Below are 26,858 nucleotides of genomic sequence, written 5' to 3' on the forward strand. Positions count from 1 at the left end.
AAGATGTTGTTTCCAAAAAAAGTTCTAAGTACATAAGCAGGCAAGTTCCTAAAAAGTCATTGAATTTGAAAGAAGTTGCATTAGCATCATTAAGATATGGTGTATCAAATAGAGCAACTGCTGCAATTTTAACATCAACACTGAAAGCAGCTAAAGAGGCGGGCTTTTTTAAAACGAATGTGACTTGCAGTAAAACAGTGACAGATCACAAGAAAATTGAACGCTCTAAATTGAATGTGATTAAACAGTTAAAATCTGAAAATGATGGTAAAAAGAAGTGGACTTGAAGATGGAAATCTTCACCACAGACTTAAGACGACCATTATTTGATTTGTGCAGAGCCAGGTGGTTTACATCTGTACCATTTTACAAATGACAAAGAAAACATATCTGAGTTTATTACCCCAGCAGAGCATGTAGCTGAACATATATATAAATAGATTATAGAACATGGTTTAGAATCCACTCTAGTTGCTATTGGCTGTGATTCAACCAATCTTAATACAGGTAAATGTTTGATAATAAATACCGGTAAGTATTTAATGTTAAATTTATATGAGTAGTTTTGAGAATGGAAAGGAATTAAATAGAAAAAGTTCTAAATAAAAACAATGCTGAGAGTTTAAAACACCTTTTACAGTTCTGTGTTGGTGTATACTCTGTATAATGGTTTGAAATTAAGGTAAGAACTTTTTTTATTTATTTTGATAACTTATATTTGTGTGTGTATGGATAATTTTATTAATAAAAATTGTTTAGGTAAAACAAAAAATAGACTTACGGACCATACCATATTATCAAGCAGCTGGAACTTGTCCAAAAAAAGAACTTAAACATTCAAAAACTGTTTTACCCTATATTTGTTGCTCTGTCTGGAATGTTCACAGAGAATCCATGCTTCAAGCACTCTTTTTTTAGCAAAGATAAAGAAGATAGAATGTTTGCAGTGAAGAAAATACTTTCAATAAAAAATTTAAGTTCTCTGGAAAATACTGCTGTTAGATCAAGAAAAATTCCAAAAATTAACACCGATGCTGAAACTATCGAATTGATTGATTGGAGTACTGATACTTACGAACCTTTGCTCACATGCAAGATTAGTAAAGAAGAACTTATTAAGTTGTTAGAAACGGAAGATCCAGAGTTTTTTAAACACGGGCAATCCATGGAAAGAATTGTGAAGGAAGTTACAAGAGCTTTTGGCATAGTTTTTACGGACTAGAAAGACGGGATGGGTTTATGAAAGACGAGAAGGGCAACAATGAAAGACGAGATGGGCAACAATGGCTCACAGAGAACTTCTTCCTGTATTAGAATCTAAACAAAATTGGCTTGAGCTTTTTTAAGTAATAAGTTCTAACTTTGTTGTATTATTAATATAATCGAGTAAGTTCATAAAAATTACTTATAAATGTTTTTTTATGTTTCTAATTGGTAGTATTTGGGGTGTTGGTTGAGGAATCTTTTAAAAATTTATTTTCTACATTACAGTCCTATTTTATTGTTATGCAAGATATTACAGCAAATTATAACGAAAATAACGATCTTCGTAAACTTTTAAATTAATAAATTTTTCAGCCAAAATGACTGTCTAAGGTATTTGGGATTAAGGATTTGATTAAAGATGTTTTTGAGTCAATCGGAATAACCGTTTATAAGCTGCGGTAAACCGCGTGTATCGCATTTTTATCCAAAATTTGACCTCAAAAAACTTTGGTTTTTGAGGTCAAAATTTGAAAACCTAAAAATTAAAATTTTTCATTGTTTTTTTTTTTTGTATTAGTTTTACATAAAGACCAACCCATTTAAAATTCAAATGGCCAAAGCATTTATTGTTAAAAGATGAAAAATTACCCGCCCTAATATATTTACAAACATTATTAATATTTACTCTACAACATTTTAAACTAATAAAATTAACACTCGTTGATTCAAAGCTAAATATTAATAAGAGTTGCAATTGAACGGTTTTAGATTGAAAACTCTTTGGTATTTCCAAGTGGCACTATAAATGTATTTCCCTACATAAATCTTTTAAATGGTACTCAATCCCGAGTACTCTACGTGATTTGCAGGTGATAATCATGTTTAGCATTTGTAGTACTTTTGGGCTCATTTAGTATTTTATCTATTTTCTTCTATTTTATTATCTATTATCTATATCATTATCTTTTATCACAGTGCGTATGATGCAAAAAATGCTTTTGTACGTGCAAAAAAGCTTCAGTTAACCGGTGAAGGATACACTTGGTTGACTAACGAAGAAACTGTAGATGAAAATACTCTCAAATATGTACCTCAAGGTAAACATTATAATTGGTTTAATTAGTTTTGTTTATAAATCTTAAATATAATTTTATAAAGTTAAAATCAAACAATTGATTTGTAGGTACCCTTTCTAATAGATTATCAACAAATTTCCAGAAAGAAGTTTATTTAAAAGATGTAATAATTGTTATAATGAATGCTTTAAATAAAATGGAAAAACTGAATACTTCGCGACCAAGCTCATGCAGTGAACCGTTAGGAAACTGGATCACAGGAAAAAAATTTTACAAGTATAATTTTAAGGCATACTAACAATGAAATAATATAAAAGCTACACACACATGCATAGATAGAACCGTGCGGCCCGGGTCTGAATATTATTTATATTTTTTATATTATTTCAACATTATCATACTTTTTATTCATAAATATTTATACATGTATTATATTCACAATTCAAACCCAAACAACAATATAGTTTTTATTTTAACTTTGAAAACAAGTTTAAAGAAATAATAAAATAGACTACTTGAATTAAAACTAACTTTTTTAACAAGAGTCGGTGATTAGTTTTTTTAAACTTTTGTATAGTTCTTTAAAAAATCATTTTCGATTGAACTCTTTTGTATACCTAGGGCCTCCTTGTACCTAGAGGCACCTCACGTTATTTGAAAACTTCTAAGTAATGCTTCTCAGTCAGATGATTAGTTATAAAAAATTTTATATTTCAATCCTATTTTGATTTTCAGAGAGCATTGCTACGGCAAGTTATAATCGGAAAACCCTTTTTGATGGTCTAAAGTAAGTTTTTGCCAATGGAATCTTAGATTTACAATACTGGAGGATATGCTTTTCTATAAGTTCTTGTATATTATATTGTTTGTTACTTAAGTACTAGATGCGATGTTCAATAGGTTTCCTCTCAACCAGGGTTTGTTAATAGATGACGTTTTGAAGGTACATGAAATGAAGCTATCATTTCATGTACCTAGGGCTATATTGTTTGCTTGTACCTTGGGCTTTATGTGCGTAGAGAATTTTCTTGATAAGTAGATATAAATTATGATTGGTGTAGTATTTTATTTTCTCGTGGATGTTTTCGGACTACCATTTTACGTTTGGACTTATTTGTCAATTCAGTCATTTATTTAAGTATTGCAATTAAGTTAATACTGGATAAATTTTTTGAAAATAATCTAGGATTAATCAAAATTTTAAATTAAGTTCAATTTTACGGAGATAAACCTAATTTAAAACAGCTAGTGGCTCTAGGTACATTAAAATAAAAGCTTATTGTATCTAGGGCCACTAGTTTTTAAACATTTTTACATAACTTTTATAGTTTAAGTCACACCTCTGACTACAAAACAGCTAAAAGTAAGACAAAAATTTTTTTAAAAAATTATTTAGACGTGACAGATTTTAGATTTTAATAATAATTAAAGGAAGTGCACTTCTTTTAGCCTTTGTTTAGAAAAAAATCCCACATGGCAGCAGGATATGGTAAAGGTTGCACTGGACTACATGTTACAGTAGCAGAGTGATTATAATGATCATACGCCTGAACTGACACTAAATAGTGTCACTAATATTTGTATGTCTGACCTGACACTTTCACATAATAGACATATTTACGCTTATAAAATTGTTTTTATAAACTAAATACCTATAAAAAATATTTTCAATTAGCAAAAAAGTTAAAGGCTTAAACAATACTAAAATAAATAACAAAATAATTAAATAAATAACAATTAAAAAATAAATTACATTGCAATGACTGGCAAGAAAATACTTAAAATAATGTGTTAAAAGCACAGCTTTAATAGCCAAAGACCTAGAACTTACTAAAACTTACTTAGTAAAAAATTAGAAAAATTTATGAGAAAAAATAAAATATACAAAACACCAGCATACTTTATTTTACACAATAAAACTTAGAGTGTAAGCTGTAGCTGTACACAATAAATGCATAGAACAACTAAAGTCTAAAGTGTAGAACAGTTCAAAAGACGAACAACACAACAACGTTACATAAACAACGTAAAAAGATATTCCCATATTAAATATTACAATAGTTTAATGCAAATAGATAGAAAAATATTTTAAAAAGTTGCAATAAGGTTGCATAAGGGTTGCAAATTCTCTTATTTAAATTGAAACAAAAAAAAAATTAAAGCAACGACAAAAAGCTTTCTATTAAAATTTTGCTGCAAGTATTCCATAATCTATTTTATTATTATAAATTGCTATCTAATATAGTACCTAAAAATACAAACTTACTTAAGAGAAGTGGTTGGCCTAAAAATCTAACTCAAGAATGGAATAGTGCAATCGATTAGTGCAATTTTTGCGACCTCAAAATAAATAAAGGATTTGCAGTAAAATGTTTTTTTTTAATGATTATTGGTCTCTCATCTATCGTATTTAAAAAAATAAAAAATTCCTATGAGATATTGCAATACTAAGAAAAAATAGATTTAACATTAATTTTATTTATAGAAAAAATAGAAACATTAATTTAACGTTAATTTCTTTTTTGATTGAGAGCCCTCATCTTAAAGGAATTAGGCAGAGTTAATTAGTGACCTCTCTTCAAAAAATTTAATATGTTGTTGCTATTTGTACTAGAAAATCAATTTCAAACTATATTTCAAAAAAAATGATTATTTAAATATTGCACTTTCTAAATTTGGCAAATATTTTCGGATTTTTGACCCAATGGTGTCAAACTCATTTTCAAACTTAAAATTAAAACAAACACACTTTCCTAGTGTTTACTGTTACTGTTATCTTTCCTACTGTTATCTTTCCTACTGTTATTTTTCCTATTGTTATTTTATTTCATTATTATGTACTAGCTAGTTGAGACCAATAAAAAGAATAAAATATATATGACAGACATATTGTTTCTATAAGTACATGCTCTTCAAAAATACGTAATAGTTGATTTTTTAATTGTTTATAATTTTAATTTTCATATCGAACCTCGTATATAGAAGGTTCTTAAGTTATATAAGGATATAAATTGTTTTTAATTATAATTCTTCATCTAGTAAGTTAGCTAAATATGTAAACATAACGTAATTTATGAGCAGCCTTTTAGTTTCAAAATCCAAATGATTAATAAATAAATTCGGCAAATATTATTTTTAATCTAATAGTAAAAAGAACTATGCTCAGGTTTTTCTTATATAACAATTTTTAAAAACTAAGGACTCAAAACTCAGGGTTTATATTATATCACGCTTTGTTTAGAGCTATTTGAACCCTTCCCCTTTCTGTCACAAAGCGTCGTAAAACACCTGCGCCCTTCCCCCTCCCTCATCCTTCCACAGTGTGACGTAAATAAAAATGCATTTTCTTTTTTGTTTATCTTAAAAACAATAGGTTTTTTATGATTTTTTATTTAAAAATGTAAAATGCAATATTATGAATTTACGTACTAGCCAATTAAAAGTTTGAAGTTATTCCACCTTTAATTTTAATTTAAGCATACTATTAATCTATATTCAAAATAAGCCTAGAACATACAACGTCCGCATCTCTTTTTTTGAAAAGAATAGTAGTTTTGTAACGTTTGTGTAAAAATAATCAAAAATTAAACTAATGACGTTTGGTTGTAAAGAGTTTAGGCTTGTATTTAGAAATGAGAGATCAGATCCACTACCTTTTTATTAGATCAGATCCTTATAGATCAAGCATTTCGTTTGTAAAGCATAAGAAATATCAAAGAAAAAGCATTGCCAACAACTGCGCTTAACTTGTTAGTATCTTAAGATGTAAAAAACATTTAATACCTAACTTTTTTTTTTTGCGAGTTAAAATGGTTTTACGCGTGCAAACGTGCACATTTGGCGCGCAGAATTACACCATTATTAATGATGATATATTTTGGTTCATAAAACCTTAACTTTAAAATATAAATAGTGGTTACAGTTGTTAAAGTTATTGAAAGCGCCTTTAAACGCGTAAGTGCGCGATATGCGTATGTTAATTGCATGCGACAAACAAAATTTCACTTCTGTATTTAAATTTCTTGGCCCAAAAGACTTTTTTTTATGTAAAATATCTATTTAACTCACGCTTATCCAAAATATTTAATAGTTTGGCATTTTTTTTCGTTTTTAACTTAATCAACCTCACTGTGTGTTGGGTTAAGATTGTAACAAACAATTCCGAAATTGTCCTGACATTCGCCCGACGTAATTTGGTGCTCGTGTTGATTCGCCCGACGTAATGTGATGCTCATGTTGATTCGCCCGACGTAATTTGATGCTTGTGTTGATTTTAATAGTTGCTACTTTAGTAGTTTTTCAGTGTACACCAAAGGTTGTTTAAAGTTTTTTAGTCTCTTATTTTTTCAGTGTACACCAAAGGTTGTTTAAAGTTTTTTAGTCTCTTATTTTTTCAGTGTACACCAAAGGTTGTTTAAAGTTTTTTAGTCTCTTATCCTTTCAGTGTTCACCAAAGGTTGTTTACAGTTTTTTAGTCTCTTATTTTTTCAGTGAACACCAAAGGTTGTTTACAGTTTTTTAGTCTCTTATTTAGTAACTTATTTCTTTAATTTGTCAATGATTTTAATAAAATAATTGTTGAAGTTATACAAAATATTATAAAGTTTTTTTGAAAACATGCATTCGTTTAGAAAAGTTGTCTCTTGAATTTGCAAAAAAAGAGGGCAACGTCATTATTAAACAACATTAAAAAAAAAATGCTCATTTTTTGGATAACTTAATATTGGTAATTTTTACTTTTGTGAAATTCAAAGATAATTTTAAGATAAATTTACTTATATATGAAGGTGGTAACGGGTGATACGTAAGTTATCGGACAAAATAAAAACGACAATATTTTATTTATAAATGTAGCAAAACTGTTCGTTTTTTTTTAGATAAAATATTTATCTTTTAATGAAAATCAGTTATTTGTTATATGAAAAAAACTTTCATGTGTAGTTGAAAACACCTTTAGGTGCAACTGAAAACACCTCTATGTGCGGTTGAAAACACCTTCATGTGCGGTTGAAAACACCTTCATGTGCAGTTAGTTTTGTTTTGACACTTTTTTATAAGAGGCTATAGCAAATTTGAGTAATATTCTTATAGTTTTAGTTTAATGCGATCAAAACTTGCTCTGTTGAATCCAATCTCCTTAATAAACCTTTTGTGCCCCCAAAAAACTATTTCCCAAAAGTTATCAATTGGTCATGCTTGAAGCACTTTTGGAAAGTATGATTCTTTATCAATATAATTGCCATATTCATCCATTTCATCTAGAAAATCTTTATAATTATGAGAACTTGCTAAATCTGTCCAATATAAATAGTTAAAGTCACCGTGATACTTGTGAATGAACGGAAGAAGTCGTTTTTCTAAACATTCATTAATAAAAATTAATGTATCAATTGCTACAACCTTGGAAGAACGAAACAATGGTTCGGACATACCTAGCTTATCTAGCTATGGCTATCCTCATTAAAAATTTTTTTCCAAATTTCTCTTTTTCTATAAAACGAACACTTACTGGGCATTTTTTTTGTTGATTGTGTAATACCCAGAATATCCAGGCATGTTGTCACCTGCAAAACAAAAGTATTTTCATCATTGATGACCAAAACTGATTTCGTGTTATACAGCTTGTTAACAAGTTTCCTGCTTCTTTTTATTGCCTTTTATTGTTATTCAATTGTGTAATTTAGTCTTTTCACGTTTTCTATATTTAATATTCATTTTTTCAATTCACAACTTTTCAATAGATTTGTCACCGAATTTAAGACCTATTTTTCTCTGACTGACCCCTTTTCAAATATTGAAAAGTCTCATTAATTTGGCTTTCTTTTCTCCAATCCAGAATGTTGGACAACCTGGGTACTTTCTATCAGAATAGGATTGAACAGTTTCAAGTCTTTTTAAGTTACGTATTGTGAGAAATTTGGTTAAGGTTTGTATTTGTTTAAAGTTTGTATTCTTGTGGAGTTTCTATTTATGTGAAGTTATTTTTTCAGCCTACGATATTATTTAATTTAAGATTTTAAAGAGTGTAGAATTAAAATTGACAATGCATGTATTAAACCACAAATATACATAAACAACGTCTTATATACATGACACAATGACACCACATCAAAACAACTCCACTAAGTAATGAGATTTACTGATATTTATTATATATCTAAATATTTTTGAAGGACTTTGGTAAATACGTCGCTTGTTGGCTACACTGGGATAGTGAATTTTGATTGGTACGGTAATCGAAAAAACAGCAAATAATACTAAATAATACTTATTAACTAATACTTATGATAAGAGCACATTAACAAATGTTGGCTGTGTCACTGGTTCAAGTGTTAAAATAAATATGTCTAAGATTGTTTGGGCAGGAAATCAAACGCAAGTCCCCAAAAGTCTTGTTATTTCAAGAAACTTAAAGGTTTATTGTTAATAGTGTTATTATTCTAAATTTTGTTTTATACAAAAAAGTTTTACTGAGTTTAAAAAAATCTAGTTTTGCTGTATCTAGAAAATAATCTCACTTATGAAGTACTTGATATAAATAATGTTTACTTTAATGCTAATTCTAGTTTGATAATTTTAAAATAAATTTACTTCTATCTATCCGAATAATGAGTCAATTTATTTTGATTACTTATTAGTAAAAATACTTAATACTGGTGATTTTTAATCGTAAGAAATTCATATAATTTGTTTAAAGAAATTCTCTTATTTTTTAACTAAGTAAAAAAAGATAATTATATTTAATTAACTAAGTAACTAATCTGATTATTATATTTAGGGGTGTCCTGGATATGCTTTCCGACCGGATATCCGGGTCGGATAGGATCATTATTTGATATCCTCTAATTATTTAATATCCTAGCCGGACAATAACTTTATCCGGTTTTTGATATAACGGATATTTCATGTTAATGTCGTTTGAAAATTGAAAGGTTTAAAAACTCTAGAAATGTTGTACTTTCAAATAGTCTAATGTTAATGGTTTCTATTCAATATCGTTAATATTCAATATCGTTAATATTATTATTATTAAAATACTAGTAAAGTTATATATTATATATAAAATCAATTATAAATTATCTACTTATCTGCTTTCCACATGAAATACTAATTGCTGTGGAACAACAGCTATAACTAACTTTGAAAAGCTTTCAAACAAAATTCGCCATTTTGAAGGTTTATCACGGCAATATTTTTTTGTAATAATATATATTATAAGATTTGAATTGGATTATCCAAAAAATTATCCGACCGGATTTCCAAATAATTTGAATACTTGAATAATTTTTAAATATCCGGGTATTCGATATCCGGTTGGATACTTAAAAAATGTTATCCAGGACACCTCTAGTTATATTTAACTAAGTAACTAATGTGATTATTATATTTAATTAACTAAGTAACTAACGTGATTGTTACTTTTAATTAACTAAGTAACCAACTGCCGTGATTATTATATTTGATTAACTAAGTAAACAACGCAATTGTTATATTCAACTCAGTAACTAACGGGATAATTATACTTAATTGGTCGGTATTGTAGATTAATTTTTTTAAGGTGGTAAGTATCGAAAGTAATCCTTTTGTAATTATAAAAGAAATGCATCCATCAAACAATTGTTCTAATTACAACGACGGAAGTTATTATCTATTATGCACTATACCTACGCTATATGATAAAGATAAAAAAAGATCATTGCTGCCAAGGTAAACTGTTTTTATATATTTAATTTAAAATCATTTATTTAAAACTTAAAATATTATTTTAGAGCAATCAAAAACCTTATGTATATCAAAAACCTTATATATATATATATATATATATATATATATATAATATATATATATATATATATATATATATATATATATATATATATATATATATATATATATATATATATATGTATATATATATATATATATATATATATATATATATATATTTATATATATATATATATATATATTTATATATATATATATGTATATATATATATATATATATATGTATATATATATAATATATATGTGTATATATATATATATATATATATATATATATATATATATATGTATATATATATATATATATATATATATATATATGTGTGTATATATATATAATATATATGTGTATATATATATGTGTGTGTGTGTGTGTGTGTGTGTGTGTGTGTGTGTGTGTGTGTGTGTGTGTGTGTGTGTGTGTGTGTGTGTGTGTGTGTGTGTGTGTGTGTGTGTGTGTGTGTGTGTGTATATAGATATACATGTATATATACAGCGGTGGCCAAAAATTAAAAACCACTCATTTTTTAGTTGGTTTCTTAATCCTTAAATTAAAATTAAGAAGATTTTAATTGACATATTAAATTTTTTTTTTAAATATCTTGTTAATTAAAACATACGGATTAAAGTGGTATAATTTTTTTAATCTAATTCTAGCTAAATAGCGTTTAACTTATTAAAAAACTGATAAGTACTTATAAATCTTCATTAAATAAATTGGACAAAATTTAACGACCACTTTCAAAATCTTTAATTTGCACTTATTAAAAATAATAATCCTTTTTTTTTTTAACTGTCTTAATTGCTTATTACGTTGGGTATAAAATAAGATGTCGAAACCTGAGTTTCGATATCAAATAAACATTTATTTTTTGAATTGCAATAAGGATATAAAAATATTGCAAAAATGCGTGCAAAGATCGAAGAAAAAAACAGATACGCGGCTGTTGTATTAAAAGAAGAAGGCTATAGCATCAGACAAATAACAGAAAAGCTCGGAAGGTCTCACTCTTGCATTATTAACATAATTCAACGATACAAAGAGACCCGGTCAATTAATGATCGTCATAGGACTGGACGCAATAAAATTTCAAATGACAGTGATGTTCGCTCGTTAGTGAGATTAATGAAAGAAAACAGACAAGCATCATCTACAGACTTGTCTACGAAATGGACACTGTCAAATGGTCTGAAATCAAGCCCTAGAACTGTGCAAAGGGTCCTCCATAATTTAAATTATTTATGGCGTGCTGCTGCAAAAAAAGGCAGTGGTTCAATAGGCATTTGAGCCTGTATGAGTGCCAGTGAAGTTGGCGTTTTTCATTTATTCGATAGTAGACAACAAAGAAAGGTACATCAAAATTTTGGAAAACTCGCTTATTTCTAGCATTGATTTATGACAGTTGCAAGATGGATTTATTTTCCAGCAAGATAATGCGCCGTGTCATAAAGCGCATGTTGTTAGCGATTGGTTCAATTCTAATAAAATTCAAGTGCTTCCATGGCCTGCCAATAGTCCAGACTTGAATCCAATAGAGAATTTATGGTCGTGGCTTGATCACAAGCTTGGTAAAGAACAACTTTACATTTGGAAGATTTGAAATCTTCTATCTCTCATCATTGAAAAATGTGCCTGATGAAGTAATCAAAACTTTAATGAATTCAATGCCAGAACGAGTACAAGAGTGCTTGAAAACAAATGAAGGAACAACACGTTTCTAAATTATTTTTTTATTGCTTTTTGAAATATTTTTGAAACTGGTCTTTTGTCCAGTTTCAAATATAAATGGGAAAAAAAATTTTGTCCAATTTTTTTTCCCATTTATATTTTTTACTAGTCAGTTTTTTAATTTTTTAACATTTTTTTGTAAAAAAATTATAAATTCTTTTATAATAAATATGAAATACAATAAAAATTCTTTCTAAAAATGTTTTTCTTTTTTTGATACTTTTTTCCAAAATAAAATTATACTAAGGTTAAAAAAAAATTTTGAAAAAAAAATGAGTCGTCTTTAATTTTTGGCCACCGCTGTATATATATATATATATATATATATATATATATATATATATATATATAATATATATATATATATATATATATATATATATATATATATATATATATATATATATATATATATATATATATATTATCTTTTACAATATTATTTTACAAAGTTATTCATTTAACAAAGGTATTTACAAATATTTTTTTTTATTTTTTAAGAAATTGTGTATCAAAATATTTTATATTGTTTTACGATTTAAGATGGTAGCAGGGGAAAAACACTTTTTTTTCAAAAAACTAAACAAAGTAAAAATATTTTATTTTAATGGTATATACTATTAAAAAAAAAAGCAATTAACACTGGTTGCATAAAAATTTAATGATGACGTCATTAACTATACACGTCATAAATAGATTTTTGACCTATTTTGATATGTTTATTTCAACAAGGATAACTTAGTGAAAAATAATCAGAATTTCTTAAAATTTTAAAATTGCAATCTTTATTAGTAATGTTCTGAGCAGCTAGAAAATAATAATTATTTTTCAATCGCGCCAGGTTCACTGTCAAACTTTAAATTTCATATAAAAGAAATATATTTTTATGTAAAAGTCATATTGCTGGCCTTGTTTTTATAAAATTTTAATATCCTTGTTGAGAGACCACAAGCATCGTAAAAAATTAAAGTCAAGAAAAACCTAATCAAAAAATCAAATAAAAGAAAATAAAACATTAAAACTCAAGAAAACAAACTAAAATGCTCCACTAGCATATGTCTCTCCTTTCTCAAGTTCATTTTTATCATTAAAACCTTTTCTGATGACAAGAAGTTTTTTTCTTCTTTGTTTTACTGAGCTGGTTGACTTTTTTTCAAACTGCTTGACACGCTAAATATCAGATTCTCTTAAACCTTCTATAGTAAAATATCTATTTTTTATGCCTAGTTTTTTAAAAACTGGAAGCAATCCTTGGGCACAATCATTGTATGCAATTACTGCAGGTGCAACTGCAGTTTTAAAAACATCATTTCCAATGTATACTCTTGTTGGGCACCGTGTTCATATCAAATTGTTCAAGGACTCATTGACATTCTGTGTCTCACCGTGTAAACATTTTGTCATCACTACCAAGACCTCTGTGAGAAAATATTGGAGCAATAACATGTGAAACAGCTTTATGAATATTAATTTTTTCTTTATATATTTTTGCTCCTGTAATTTTATTACTTTGGTATTTGCACCAAGAATCAGAGCTTCGTGGACAGAATTGATGTTGGATTTCTAAATTTGGCTCATCTGTTGTATGATGTAAAACTGCAGCAACAGCCTTTTTCATCCCATAAAGATTGCTGCTATTTTGTCGTATGGCCATTCCAACATAGTTTTGAAGAGTTTCATCACTTTATTAGTTAAACGACCTTTCCCTCCCCCAATGCTTTTACCATCCATCAACTTTTTACCCTTGCAATCGGCTTTAAGTTTACGAAGACGCGTTCCAACACGCTTTTGGGGATGTCCTATACATTCTCCATTGGTGATAGTATAACCTGGATATGGATCTGATTTACAAATTTCATCAAAAGATTTTGTATCACCATCTCCAATAAAGAATGTGTATCTTAGGCAATAAAGACGTACAGATCGAGCAAACATTTTTTTCATTCCAACAACTTCCATATATTCAGCACTTCCAACATGATATATTGAGCAAACGTGAGTTTCTTTCCAGTTGTTATATGCATCTTAATTACCGTTTTTCAGTTCCCACATTTCACACTGTTTACATTTTTTAGATAAAACTTCTGTGTCAATGCATTTTCCTTCTGAAATTAGCGTAACAACACCATTCAAGAAAGAGTACCCTCTTTTTTGCCAAGCACCATCACCACTAACTTTAGCATCAATAACAACAGAGTCATCTACAGTTTTATTATTATGTATTTGCTTGGCAGCTTCTTTCATTGACTCTTGTGCTGTTTGCACATAAGCATTGTGCAACTCACTATTAATTTCATTATATGTTGTTTTGGCCATCGGTGGTGGCATATTCATGCAAGAACAAAATCTTTTTACTGCACTAAAACCTTGACCAATTTCTCTAAATCCAGCAATTGTTTGAATATTTATTTCAAAACTCTTTCTCCCTGAAGTAGACTGCAGTCTACTGCATTCTTTTGAAGAACAAAATGTTATTTTGCAATCACATTCAGTGCATGAAACATTAAAAAACGAGGCAAGATCCATTTTCTTTGATAAGAGATGTTCAATGTTTATAGCTGCAATACAAACTGGGCATCCTCCAACTATATTTATAAGAGATAAAAAAAGATCACTGTTTATAAAAAAATTGCATCCAGGGGTAAAAATCGGAGGGTCACTTTTAGAAAATGAAAGATTTAATTTTTTTCAGAAGCTGATTTGTTTTGACTCAATTCATTGTTTACTATTGTTGATGTATTGGCATTTAAAGGTTTTGTAGCAAACTCTTTTCTTTTCCGTGATCGTAATTTATTTGATCTTTTTTCAGAACCCATTTCAAGTAATGATAGCTTTATTAATTGAAAATATTCTGGTTTTTTTAACTGAAGAAAAATAAGAATCAATAACACAACCTTTATTTAGAAGCTCTGAATTTAGAACGGTTTTAGGGGCTTCAGTGTAGAGCTTACAGACTGAATAAAGAAAAAACGTTTAAAAAAACAAAAAGAAGCTTTAAGGTGAATACTAGATGTCTAAATCTGGTTTCCATCCTGAAATACATCAAAAATTGTTGTTGCTAAGGTGGTTGCTATGGCGATAGAACTTAAACAGTGTTATCTAGAAGGGCAAGTTTTGCTTGAATGCATAAGATTTTTTATATGACACCAAGTTTCCATGAAAAAAGACAGCCTAATGTTTTCAAAATTATAATTTTTGAAATTTTCAAAAAATTTCAAAAATGCCTCTTTTTTCCCCTACTTTTCCCCTACTTTTCCTCTACTTTTCCCCTACTTTTCCCCTACTTTTCCCCTACCACCTTAAAAGAAACAACCTTTTCTTTAAAGGATATTGCATCGATTTAGCGCCTCTCAGAAAGACAAAATATCACATATAGTTTACATTTAGTTGATGATGGAAACTTTAACTTACTAATTCGTGTAAGATTTTTTTTTCAGGTTTTACTTGTTTTCAGTAATTTTTTTTTTAAATAGTTAGAATTTTAAAGTGTTATTTTTGAAGTGTCATTTGAAATATATTTAATATAATAATAATTGATATATGCATGTTAGCGTTGTAACGCTGAAACGACAACAAAGAAATAAATTGATTTGGAGTAAAGCTTAGGATTGGCTAGCTAAAACTACTTCGTTTATTTCGAATAAACTCGCTAATTGTGCATTAACGTTAATAAACAAATAAAATAACTAATTGCGTATCTTATTTTTTGTTGCTACATTAAAGCTTGACTTCAAATTTTCTTTACGACTAAAATTTTCCAATCTCTCTTTCGTAAGTCAAAAGAAATTTTTGTTTGAGCATCTTTTAATTTTTGATAGAATTCACTTATTGGGCACAAGTTAAGATGGACATAATAGCAGGCACAAAAATATCGGTACAATCATAAACTTCTTGCAATTTACTTTTAATAAAGATTTTAATGTTGTCAAAAAAGAATTTAACTTAACCTGATCTTAGTTTATCCTGATCATTAGTATTAACAAGCTAAAAATATGAAACTTTGGCATTTTAAAGAAAACAATATTGGTTGATTTAACTTCTAACCATTTTATCAAGTGCAATTAATCATTATTTATGAATAATATACTTAAGTTTAATATGACAACATATTTAACTTAAGTATATTTTTACATTAAATTTTTAACTCTTTTTCCTAGCACGAAAGTTTGTACCTACATAGGCTTTAGGCTTATAGAAAACGAACTGTTAACACGTATTTTACATGTCATGTATTAAACTTGGGGAACTTTGAAAAGTCAGATGAGAACTTTGGTTTTAGCGCTATTGCATTTTACAATCTACCGGAGCAAATACATTTCTGCGGCTTTGCACTGATGTTAAAAAATAACAATGAATATTGCGTAGTTTTAGGGGGTTTTTTAATATTATTTGTTTTCTAGTTTTTATAAAAAATTTAGATTTAGTTCAAATAGATTTTTGCAGTTTTGTTATAATAAAAAGAAAGATGTTTTAGAGTAAGAAAGAAATATTGTAATAAAATGTAGGAATAAATTTTTTTTTTATTCCTACATTTTATTTAACTTTTTACAAATGCGGTTTAGTACCCCTATCATTAAAAATGTTTGATAATTATTTTTCTGCATGATTCCTTAACCAAAGTATTCTCTTTCGAATTCCAATACTAAGCCCATTTAAAATCAGACAAAATATCGTCTAACGAACAGCTAGATTTATAACGATTGAGCAATATTTAAGCATTGTAAGTAGTAACAAAACGATTTTTTTTCATCGTTTCATTTCGTCTTTTAGGTCCTAAAAGTTTCTATTTGAGCAGCCGTAGCGCAGTGGTAGTTCACTTGCCTCAGAAACAAAAGATCCGTGGTTCAAACCCGCCTTTGTGCAAATATTGCGACATCGGTTAGGAAGGAGGCGTGAACTTCCAATTAAATGCTCATTCGCAGTGCTCTGTGATAAGACCGTAAGGACTTCTTGGGGCGCCCAAGAAGTCCTTATAAATAATAGATCCAATACAAAAGAATAATAGATCCAATATATAAAAAAAAAAGTTGTTTGTACTGGATCTATTATTTATGATAATAAGATAACTTATAACGTTGCGATTTTGTTACGAAATGTCGATATCTAGATATCGCAGCTTCGTAACTAACAATATTACAACAATATATCGTTAGCTACAAATCGTAGCATTATAGTTAGCTACAACATAATGCCAAATCTGTTGCTAGTAGTTTGCTGCATATTGCACTTACGCAGCCAGCGACATTATTACAATATATTGATAGGTACAGATTGTAGATGTGTTGCTAACTAAAGCATAACGATAAACTAATAAATGGTTACTTTAGTTTAGATTATGGTTATTGTTTTTTTTGCTGTATTTTAGCTAGCAATGTTGCTACAACATATTGATAGTTACATGTCATCGCTTTATCGCTTGCTACTACATGACGACAATTCTACTATGATAAAATGGTATGGTAAATGTTAAATATCAACATGATAAAATGATAAAAGTTTGGTAGTCAACACGTGTCAACAGATAAACATTATCAATACACTCCTAATCAATTGTTAATTTTTCTCTTTCTTTAACCGCTTTAGTCTTGATGCAATATATGGTGGTCAGAAACATATCTTGGATTCTGCCTAAAACTAAACTTTCAGCTTTGAAATACACAATAGCAAAAATCATCTACTGTTTTTTAAAATTTTTTATGGAACTGTTTTTATGCAGTACAACAAATACAAGATTTAAAAGAAAGTGACACAGATTTTTGATATTATTCTGAATTCAGAATTCTTTGCCATAGGCTTATCTATGTGTATGCCAAACTTGGAATAGTTGTATCACTTTCTTAAATAATATATGGGATAAAGGTATACATTTTTTTGTGGTGGTGTATACTAGAAAAGAAATAATATTCTCTACCTTTAAATGGCTCAAATTGTGCTTAAATTACATCAAAAGCAAAAACTTCATAGAATTAAAATTAAAAAAAAAAAGGAGACGAAGAATGAGAAAAAGAAGTAGTAACAAAAGAAGAGGAAGAAGCAGAGCAAGAAGAGGAAGCAGAAGAAGAAGAAGAAGAAGAAGAAGAAGAAGAAGAAGAAGAAGAAGAAGAAGAAGAAGAAGAACAAGAAGAACAAGAAGAACAAGAAGAACAAGAAGAACAAGAAGTACAAGAAGAACAAGAAGAACAAGAAGAAGAAGAAGAAGAAGAAGAAGAAGAAGAAGAAGAAGAAGAAGAAGAAGAAGAAGAAGAAGAACAAGAACAAGAAGAACAAGAAGAAGAAGAAGAACAAGAAGAACAAGAAGAACAAGAAGAACAAGAAGAAGAAGAAGAAGAAGAAGAAGAAGAAGAAGAAGAAGAAGAAGAAGAAGAAGAAGAACAAGAACAAGAACAAGAACAAGAACAAGAACAAGAAGAAGAAGAAGAAGAAGAAGAAGAAGAAGAAGAAGAAGAAGAAGAAGAAGAAGAAGAAGAAGAAGAAGAAGAACAAGAACAAGAACAAGAAGAAGAACAAGAAGAAGAAGAAGAACAAGAACAAGAAGAAGAACAAGAAGAAGAAGAAGAACAAGAAGAAGAAGAACAAGAACAAGAACAAGAACAAGAACAAGAACAAGAACAAGAACAAGAACAAGAACAAGAACAAGAAGAAGAACAAGAACAAGAACAAGAAGAAGAACAAGAAGAAGAACAAGAAGAAGAACAAGAAGAAGAACAAGAAGAAGAACAAGAAGAAGAAGAAGAAGAAGAAGAAGAAGAAGAAGAAGAAGAAGAAGAAGAAGAAGAAGAAGAAGAAGAAGAAGAAGAAGAAGAAGAAGAAGAAGAAGAAGAAGAAGAAGAAGAAGAAGAAGAAGAAGAAGAAGAAGAAGAAGAAGAAGAAGAAGAAGAAGAAGAACAAGAACAAGAACAAGAAGAAGAACAAGAAGAAGAAGAAGAACAAGAACAAGAAGAAGAACAAGAAGAAGAAGAAGAACAAGAAGAAGAAGAACAAGAACAAGAACAAGAACAAGAACAAGAACAAGAACAAGAACAAGAACAAGAACAAGAACAAGAAGAAGAACAAGAAGAAGAACAAGAAGAAGAACAAGAAGAAGAACAAGAAGAAGAACAAGAAGAAGAACAAGAAGAAGAACAAGAAGAAGAAGAAGAAGAAGAAGAAGAAGAAGAAGAAGAAGAAGAAGAAGAAGAAGAAGAAGAAGAAGAAGAAGAAGAAGAAGAAGAAGAAGAAGAAGAAGAAGAAGAAGAAGAAGAAGAAGAAGAAGAAGAAGAAGAAGAAGAAGAAGAAGAAGAACAAGAACAAGAAGAAGAAGGAGAAATTAGTTAAGCATATCAAAAAATTTATATATTATTATAGAAAAATTAAATTCAAAGAACTTAAAAGCAAAATCCAATGCAAATCTAAAGCCACAAACTTTTATTTAAAGTTCGTAATTCGTATAAATTCTTAAAATAATGTAATCTAATCAGAAAACAGTAAATCTGCTCCAATATCTTACCAAAAATGATTAAAATTAAACAACGTATTTATACGTGAACCGAATGAATTAGCAAATGAATATATTAAATACTTTACTGATATCGGAAGTAAACATGCTAATAGGATTTCTTCAACTGATATCTAATTCATTAAAATACTAATAAACTAAAAAAGAGTCTATAAAACGATATTTTAAAGAAAATATTTTGTCAAAGTTATTTTATGTTAACTTATATAATTTCCGAAAAAAAAAACGCTACACACCTGTCCGTTAATCAAGAAAAATAAAAAAAGAACCAATAAGTAATTTTTTTTTTTTTAATAAACATTTCAAACTTTTGTTAATATTGTTTGTACAATTTTTATGTTTGTGCTAACTTCATTGTTATTTATATAAAAAAATGTTTTAAAAACATTTAGGAAAAAAACATTGAGCAACAACAGTAGTATATAAACAACATTTTTAGTAAACATTAGTAATATATTTTTAGTACGTGAGTGCATCAACAAAACTTTTAGTAAACGTTAGTATAATGTCAACTACATTTGTAGTACGCCGGTGTAGAAATTGGGTAGCAACTAGCTAGCAATATTCGTAGCGGTAAAAACATGAAGATTTGACCTCGAGGATTGCTAGCAAAATAAGCTGGGAAAAACTTTTATCACATTATTGAATTACTTGTTCATATTATGCTAAACTACTATTAGGGTAGATTAGGGTAATATGAGCACCATGGTAATATGAGCACCATGGTAAGATAAACATACATAAAGATTTCTTAGACGTAAGCAGTGAAGTTAAAGTTACTTTGTATTTTTTGAATCGACTTTATGTGTTGATAACAGGAATCAGTACAATTAGCGTATATTTACATGCAGTAATTAGCGGCTATCATCTAATTAAAACGCTGTTAAATTTTTTGCGTTGTTAAAATAATATCATCGCGCATGAATAAATCGGTGGCGCGAAATTTCGCTGCGAAAACAATGAAATTAAGGTGGTAATCGTTTTATAAAAAGTAAAAAAAAAGATTTGTTTTTGGCTTTAAATTTAGTCAAACTATTCAGGAGGAAACATGTAAATTTTTTTGTTTTGAAATTCTAACAGCAAGTAATATTTTTGTGAGTTTTTTGGGAGCCTGTTTTTCCTATACTTTTTTCCTTAGTTACCATTTTGTATTTTAGTTACTAAGGGTATTTATTTTTTTATTTGACATGTTATACAGATGCTTTCTTCCCCTAAAAGCTTTCTTATTATGTAAAATCAAGTTTATGACGGATTGGTTTTTTGTTATATTCTTAAAAGGTTAGGATTTAAGGTAATAACGTAAACTTGTTGTACAACATGCTTAAGTTAATTAGACTACCTAATAGTTCAAAAGTAGTTCTATAAAAGTTTTGTTTAAAAAAATTGAGTTTTTGATAATATAATGAGCAGAAATCACCATCAATATCATACTTATCATAAAGATGTTTAAAAAACAGGATAAAATATGGTTTTACATGATCGTATAATATGATTAATTCAACAAACAGGATAAAATATGATTTTATATGATCGTATAATATGATTATTACAAGTTTTTAACCTTTAATCATCGCTTTTGTAAATTATAATGCTTTACTATTTCCTAACATTAATTTATCTTTTATTATGTTATTGATATTATTGTCGCGTATTATTTCTTTCTTATTGTATTTAAAGTATGTTTAAAAGGTTTTATTAAAAGAACAACATGAAAAAAAGATCTACTCAACTTCGATATCAAAAATCAAAGAAAAATTGTACAAATAACTTTTAATGTAATTCTCTAACTATATCAAAACCCAAAGACTCTAACCAATCTTTGTCTAGTTTCTCAGTTTTACAGCCAGTTTCAACTCAGTTCACAACAACAGCTTTTTGTGATCGAATTGCTCTTGCTCCAATCAAAATTTATAAAACATTGACAAATATAAGTGCTGACAAAATAAATGCCAATCCAAATTTAATTAGTAATAATCCTGTTACAAGAAACTCTGCTATCCATCTTGGTTTATCTCCTGTAACTCAAGGAGTACATTTAGCTGCAAGCGGTTATAAATTAATTGACAGAAAGTTGTTACATGAAAAACTTAAAGATGTTTCACTGTGTAGTCTTTGTAAAAAATTTTCTCTTAGTCTTCTAGAAAAGCCGTCACACAAATATGGACTTGCTGAAACATTTATTTTTAAATGCTTAAGCTAATTAAAAGAAAGTTCATTTGAAACTAGTTCACGTGTCAAATTGGACCCTTCAAAATCTAAAAAACCATTTGCTGTCAATGCTCGCTCTGTATATGACAGTTTAACTATTGTTCATGCTGGTCTTAAAAAATTTTGTGCTGATATGGGTTTATCATCTCCTATAAATACTTCACCATACAACAAAATTTTAAAATATCTCCATGCTAAATCAAAAGAAAAAGTGGAGGAAATAATGAATCAAGCACGTCAACGTTTGCTAAAAATTACGCAAATTGAAGATCCTGAAAATACGGAGCTAATAAACGATGTTTTAAGTTATTGCTTGAGTAGCTGTTACAGTTGATGGAACATGGCAACATCACGGACATACTTTAAAAATTGGTATTGTCTTTGTTATTTTTGTATGGACAGGCGAAATCCTTGATGCTATTACCAAGAGTTTGGTATGTCATACATGCATGAAACAAAAAAACAAATTTGGCGTTGGTACTGAGTTTTCTAATGAGTGGTATGTAATACACAAAAGTGTTTCCTTAGTTAACCACAAAGGTTCAGCAGATAGCATGGAGAACAATGGTGCATATGAGATTTTTTTGCTGTCAGTGGAAGTAGGAGTACTTAAGTATGTTAAGTTTGTTGGAGACGGAGACACAGGCAGTTTTGGAAAAGTTAAAAATCGATGTAGTGAAGTTTTCAGAAACAGATATGAAGTTGAAATGGAGAAATGTGTTGGACATGTTCAGAAGAGGATGGGTACTGGTCAAAAAGCTGTATGGGCTATTTTTAAACATATGATTGAAGACCATTCAAAATCTTTAGATGAACAACATTCTCTCTGTCCTAAGTATATTGATACTTGGTATACATTTGGAGAAACAAATCACAGTTTTGTAGTATTAAACAACTTCCATGTAGTATTAAACAACTTCCAAATACATTTTTTGACCTTTTGTGGGCAAACCAAAGTTGAAGTTTTGCGGGCGAACCAAAGTTGAAATTGCAATTTCAGAAACAGTGCAGCAGTTTAATGCTGGAGCAAAGTCAAGCTTAGAACTTTTAAAATTTATTGGATTACCATTTTTCAGAAATATGGCTATTGTTGTCCGGCGACAAGATAGTATTTGGATTAATTTTGCAGCCAAAAAAATATTTGAAAAAACTAGAATTAGGCAATGTAAGCTGCAAGCTCAAAAAAAATTTAAGATTGATGAAACACTTTATCTTGCAGGTAGTTTTGGATTGTTTACGGAGCCAGAAGATTTGTCAGTAACAATTAATAAAAGGAAAACTGTCAAAAGACAAACAACCCCTTTGTTTTTATCTGGTGCTCCTATTTTTACATGTGGAAATGTTAACGTAGTGTTTGTTGATGAAAATGCCATTGAGTTGGTTTTCAAAGGCGTTTAACATTTTTAGGAGTTTTCACTTTGCTTTGGTTGTGAAAGTGTTTATATACAAATGTTATATAGTGTATATAGACAAAATTTAAATTTCTTTATTTATTCTTAAAAAGGTGCTTAAAAAGATAAAATTTGTTTTGCAAATTTATTTTAATTCGTACCTTGATAAATTTATGAATATTTTTGGTGGTTATTATATATTCAAAAAGAAATCAATAGTATATATATCTTCTAATAACATATATACGAGGGTGGTCTAAAAAGTTCCCGATCTAACAAAGATATAAGACATTTTTTCGAAATTTTATTTTTTATTTTTCAACATAATTTCCTTGTAACTCTACACTTTTCCCAGCGATGCTCCCTCTTTATAACCCGTCCAAACAGTACTCGGCAATTTTCTGAAAATTGAATGAAAACCTCTGACCTCCGATCGCAATTTTTAAATGAGGAAACAAAAAGTAGTCGCTTGGGGCCAGATCTGGTGAGTAAGGCGGATGGTCAAACCGTTCAAAACGTAATTTCTGGATTTTCGCCATGGCAACCGCTGAGGTGTGAGACAGTGCGTTGTTTTGGTGAAATAAGATTTTTTTTTTTTTTCTGCAAATGTGGCCGTTTTTCCGCAAGTTGTTCCTTTAGCAAGTCAAGCAATGATGCGTAGTATGCTCCTGTAATGGTTTTTCCTTTTTGAAGATAATCGATTAAAATAACTCCACGACTCAAAAAAAAGTTGCCATCACTTTTCCAGCCGAAAAAACAGTTTTTGCTTTTTTTGGAGCCAGTTTCCCATTTGCAACTCACTGTTTGGACTGTATATTTGTTTCAGGCGTATAATGGTGTATCCAAGTTTCATCTACAGTAATTAATCGTCGCCAAAACTCGGATTCATTGCGCCTAAACAGCGCCAACAGAGAGTTGGAAATGTTTATTCGAACTCGTTTTTGATCCAACGTGAACTAATGCAACACCCTATGCGCGGACAGCTTTCTCATGTCTAAAATTTCATGTAATGTATGACAAACACGTTCTTTTGATATGTTCATAACCTCTGCTATCTCTCGTTTTATTTTGGCGATCCGCTAGCACCATTTGGTGAACTTTGGCTATGTTTTCATTGGTAGTTGCAGTTTTTGGACGTCCTGAACGTTCATCGTCTCCCAAGCTCTGACAACCACGTTTGAATTCAGCTGCCCAAAATTTCACAGTGGTAAATGATGGTGCAGAGTCCCCATACACAGAATCCATTTCATCTTTGATTTCCGTTGGCGTATTGACGTTCAAAATTTCAATAAAGTTTCAGTGGTGGAAAGATATTTTTGCAAGTTTTTAAAAGTAAAACACTGTTTTTTTCAATTTAAACATTTTTGTGCGTAGCATCACTGTGCAGAAGACCCTGACTAAAGTATTTTCCCCTTTTGATTGAAATTTTGAACATACATCCACATAGATATTTAGCATGGGGTATTGGAAGCAGATTTTTATTTTTTTGTAATAAATGATATTTATTTATAAAAAACCACTTTTTAAGATATTACCCCCTGGAACATAAGTATTCAAAAAAATAATCCTACATCCCATTTATAACCACATTATTGACTGCTTTATACAATTATTTTGAAGATAATCATAGCCAATTTTAACTAATATTAAAAGAATTAATATATAAATGAAATGCTGTTTTCTTGTTTTACCAAGAAAAATTAGTCTAACGACAGTAGATGTGAGACTATAACAGCCGTTTTTCATTAAAACGTTTTAGTTTGTTTTTAAAATCATTTACAGAAGTTGCATTAATAACATCTTGATCAAGGATATTCCAAGCTTCTACAACACGGTTAGTGAAGAAATTATGCCTAGAAAGTGAGTTTCTTACATATTGTCTTCTTAATTTCTGATCATGCTCTCTCGTAGTATTAGTTATTCTTTCAGGTTCGTTATGCCAGTTTATTTTATCTATATTGTTTTGAAATCTAAACATCTGAATTAGTTCACCTCGCAACCTTCTATCAACCAATTTTGAAAGTTCCATATTTTGTAACCTATGTTCATAGTTAATATCTTTTGAGAAACAAATTTTAGTTGCTCGTTTTTGGACTCTTCCTATAAGAATAATATCTTTAGCGTAGTATGGGTTCCATATTTGAAATGCATACTCTAAGTGAGGTCGCACGAGTGATATTTATAATAGTTTCATAGTATTTTTGTTGATATAGTTGAACGCGAGTTTTATTAACCCCAACTTACTATTAGCTTTGTTAACAATATACTCAATATGATGTTCCCATTTTAAATCATTTGTAATATATACACCTTAGTCTCGTTCTAACGATGTCTGTTTAAGATTTTTTTCAGAGGTTCCTCATTCTTCAGTATTGCATTTTAGTGTGCATTTATTTTTTGGGTTATTATGACCTATGTGCATATTTCTTGCATTTATCACTATTAAAACTTAATAGTAGTTTAATAGTAAAACTTAATTTAGTTGACCATTCTAAAAGTTAAGCCAAGTCATCTTGAAGGGTAGTAGTATGCGAATTTTTATCATTTTAATCTATTTTTGCTATCACTTTTGTGTCATCTGCATATAATTTAGCTTTGTTATTTAAATCCTGTGTTAAATCATTGATGAAAATTACAAAAAGTAAAGGACCAAGAACTGATCCTTGCGGTACTCCACTTTTTACAGTTTCCCATTCTGATACATATTTCCCTAGAATTACTCTCTGTTTTCTGTTATTCAAAAACGACACGCACCAATTAAGTAATAACCCCTTTATACCACTTGACTCCAATTTTAGAATTAATCTTCTATGTGCAACCGAGTCAAAAGCTTTTGCGAAATCTAAGAAGGCAATATCAGCACAGATACCTTTTTCTTTAAGATCAGTAAGCATATCTAAGGTTTCTAGCAGGTTTGTAATGCAGCTTTTTGTTTTTATAAAACCATGTTGATCTTTGGTTATTAAAATGTTATCAACAAGGTGTTTCATTATTGTATCTCTGACAAAACTTTCCATTAGCTTGCATACTATTGAGGTTAAAGAGATGGGTGTGTAGTTATCAGCCTTTAGGCGACCTCCAATTTTAAACAACGGTGTAATGTTTGCTTTGAGCCAAAGTTCTGGTAGTGTTCCCAATTCTAGCAATCGATTGAAAATAATGCATAACTCGTTTTTATTGGTAATAAGTTCAGGCGTATAATGGTGTATCCAAGTTTCATCTACAGTAATTAATCGTCGCCAAAACTCAGATTTATTGCGCCTAAACAGCGCCAACAGAGCGTTGGAAATGTTCATTCGAACACGTTTTTGATCCGACGTGAGCAAACGCGGCAGCCAATGCGCGGACAGCTGTCTGATGCCTAAATTTTCAAAATGGCTGAAACTTTGATGAATAATTATCAACATATGAACAAACAAAATTTAATTGTTTTTTTACGAGTGCTGCCATCTTCACGTCAAGGTCGGAAACTTTTTAGACCACCCTCGTACATCTATATTTCAATATACTTTTATTTTTATGGAAAAACTATTAAAAAAAAAATTCAAATATTATATGCTCTTGCATACTAAAGGTGTATGCCAAACTCTATGCTTTTGAGCACTTAATCATATATATTATGTTCTTTTTTAATAAAGCATGTATCAATAAGTATTCTGTCAAAGTTTCAATTAAGTTTCAGTGGGGGAAGGATGTTTTTGCAAGTTTTTAAAAATAAAACACTGTTTTTCTCAATTTAAACATTCTTGTGCGTAGCATCACTGTGCAGAAGACCCTGACTAAAGTATTTTCCCCTTTTGATTGAAATTTCGAACATACATCCACATATATATTTAGCATAAGATGTAGGAAGCAGCTTTTTATTTTTTTTAATAAATGATATTTATTTATAAAAAACCACTTTTTAAGATATTACCACCTGGAACATAAATATTTAAAAAAAATAATCCTACATCCTGTTAATA

At 29.1% G+C, this 26,858-nt stretch overlaps 2 protein-coding genes and 1 long non-coding RNA gene across 3 annotated transcripts; 2 read left to right on the top strand and 1 right to left on the bottom strand.

The window, feature by feature from the left end:
- The first annotated feature begins 2,436 nt into the window (after positions 1 to 2,436).
- Positions 2,437 to 9,942, top strand: LOC136088531 (uncharacterized). The gene is made up of 3 exons (XR_010642240.1): positions 2,437 to 2,558; positions 8,456 to 8,697; positions 9,841 to 9,942. It is a non-coding gene; the product is annotated as an uncharacterized LOC136088531 (long non-coding RNA).
- Positions 9,943 to 10,977: 1,035 nt separating this feature from the next.
- Positions 10,978 to 11,358, top strand: LOC136088385 (uncharacterized). The gene has a single exon (XM_065812092.1). The coding sequence runs from the start codon at positions 10,978 to 10,980 to the stop codon at positions 11,356 to 11,358; it is 381 nt and encodes a 126-aa protein (XP_065668164.1).
- Positions 11,359 to 13,824: 2,466 nt separating this feature from the next.
- LOC136088386 (uncharacterized protein DDB_G0271670-like) lies at positions 13,825 to 19,106 on the bottom strand (the record flags this gene model as incomplete). Its single annotated transcript, XM_065812093.1, has 4 exons — positions 13,825 to 14,384; positions 14,510 to 14,663; positions 17,817 to 18,280; positions 18,833 to 19,106. Coding segments are annotated over 4 exons (1,452 nt in total), but the record flags the coding sequence as incomplete, so codon positions are not given.
- Between the last annotated feature and the right edge of the window lie 7,752 nt (positions 19,107 to 26,858).

Source organism: Hydra vulgaris, chromosome 12 (assembly GCF_038396675.1).
Source record: "Hydra vulgaris chromosome 12, alternate assembly HydraT2T_AEP".
Taxonomy (NCBI): Eukaryota; Metazoa; Cnidaria; class Hydrozoa; order Anthoathecata; family Hydridae; genus Hydra; species Hydra vulgaris.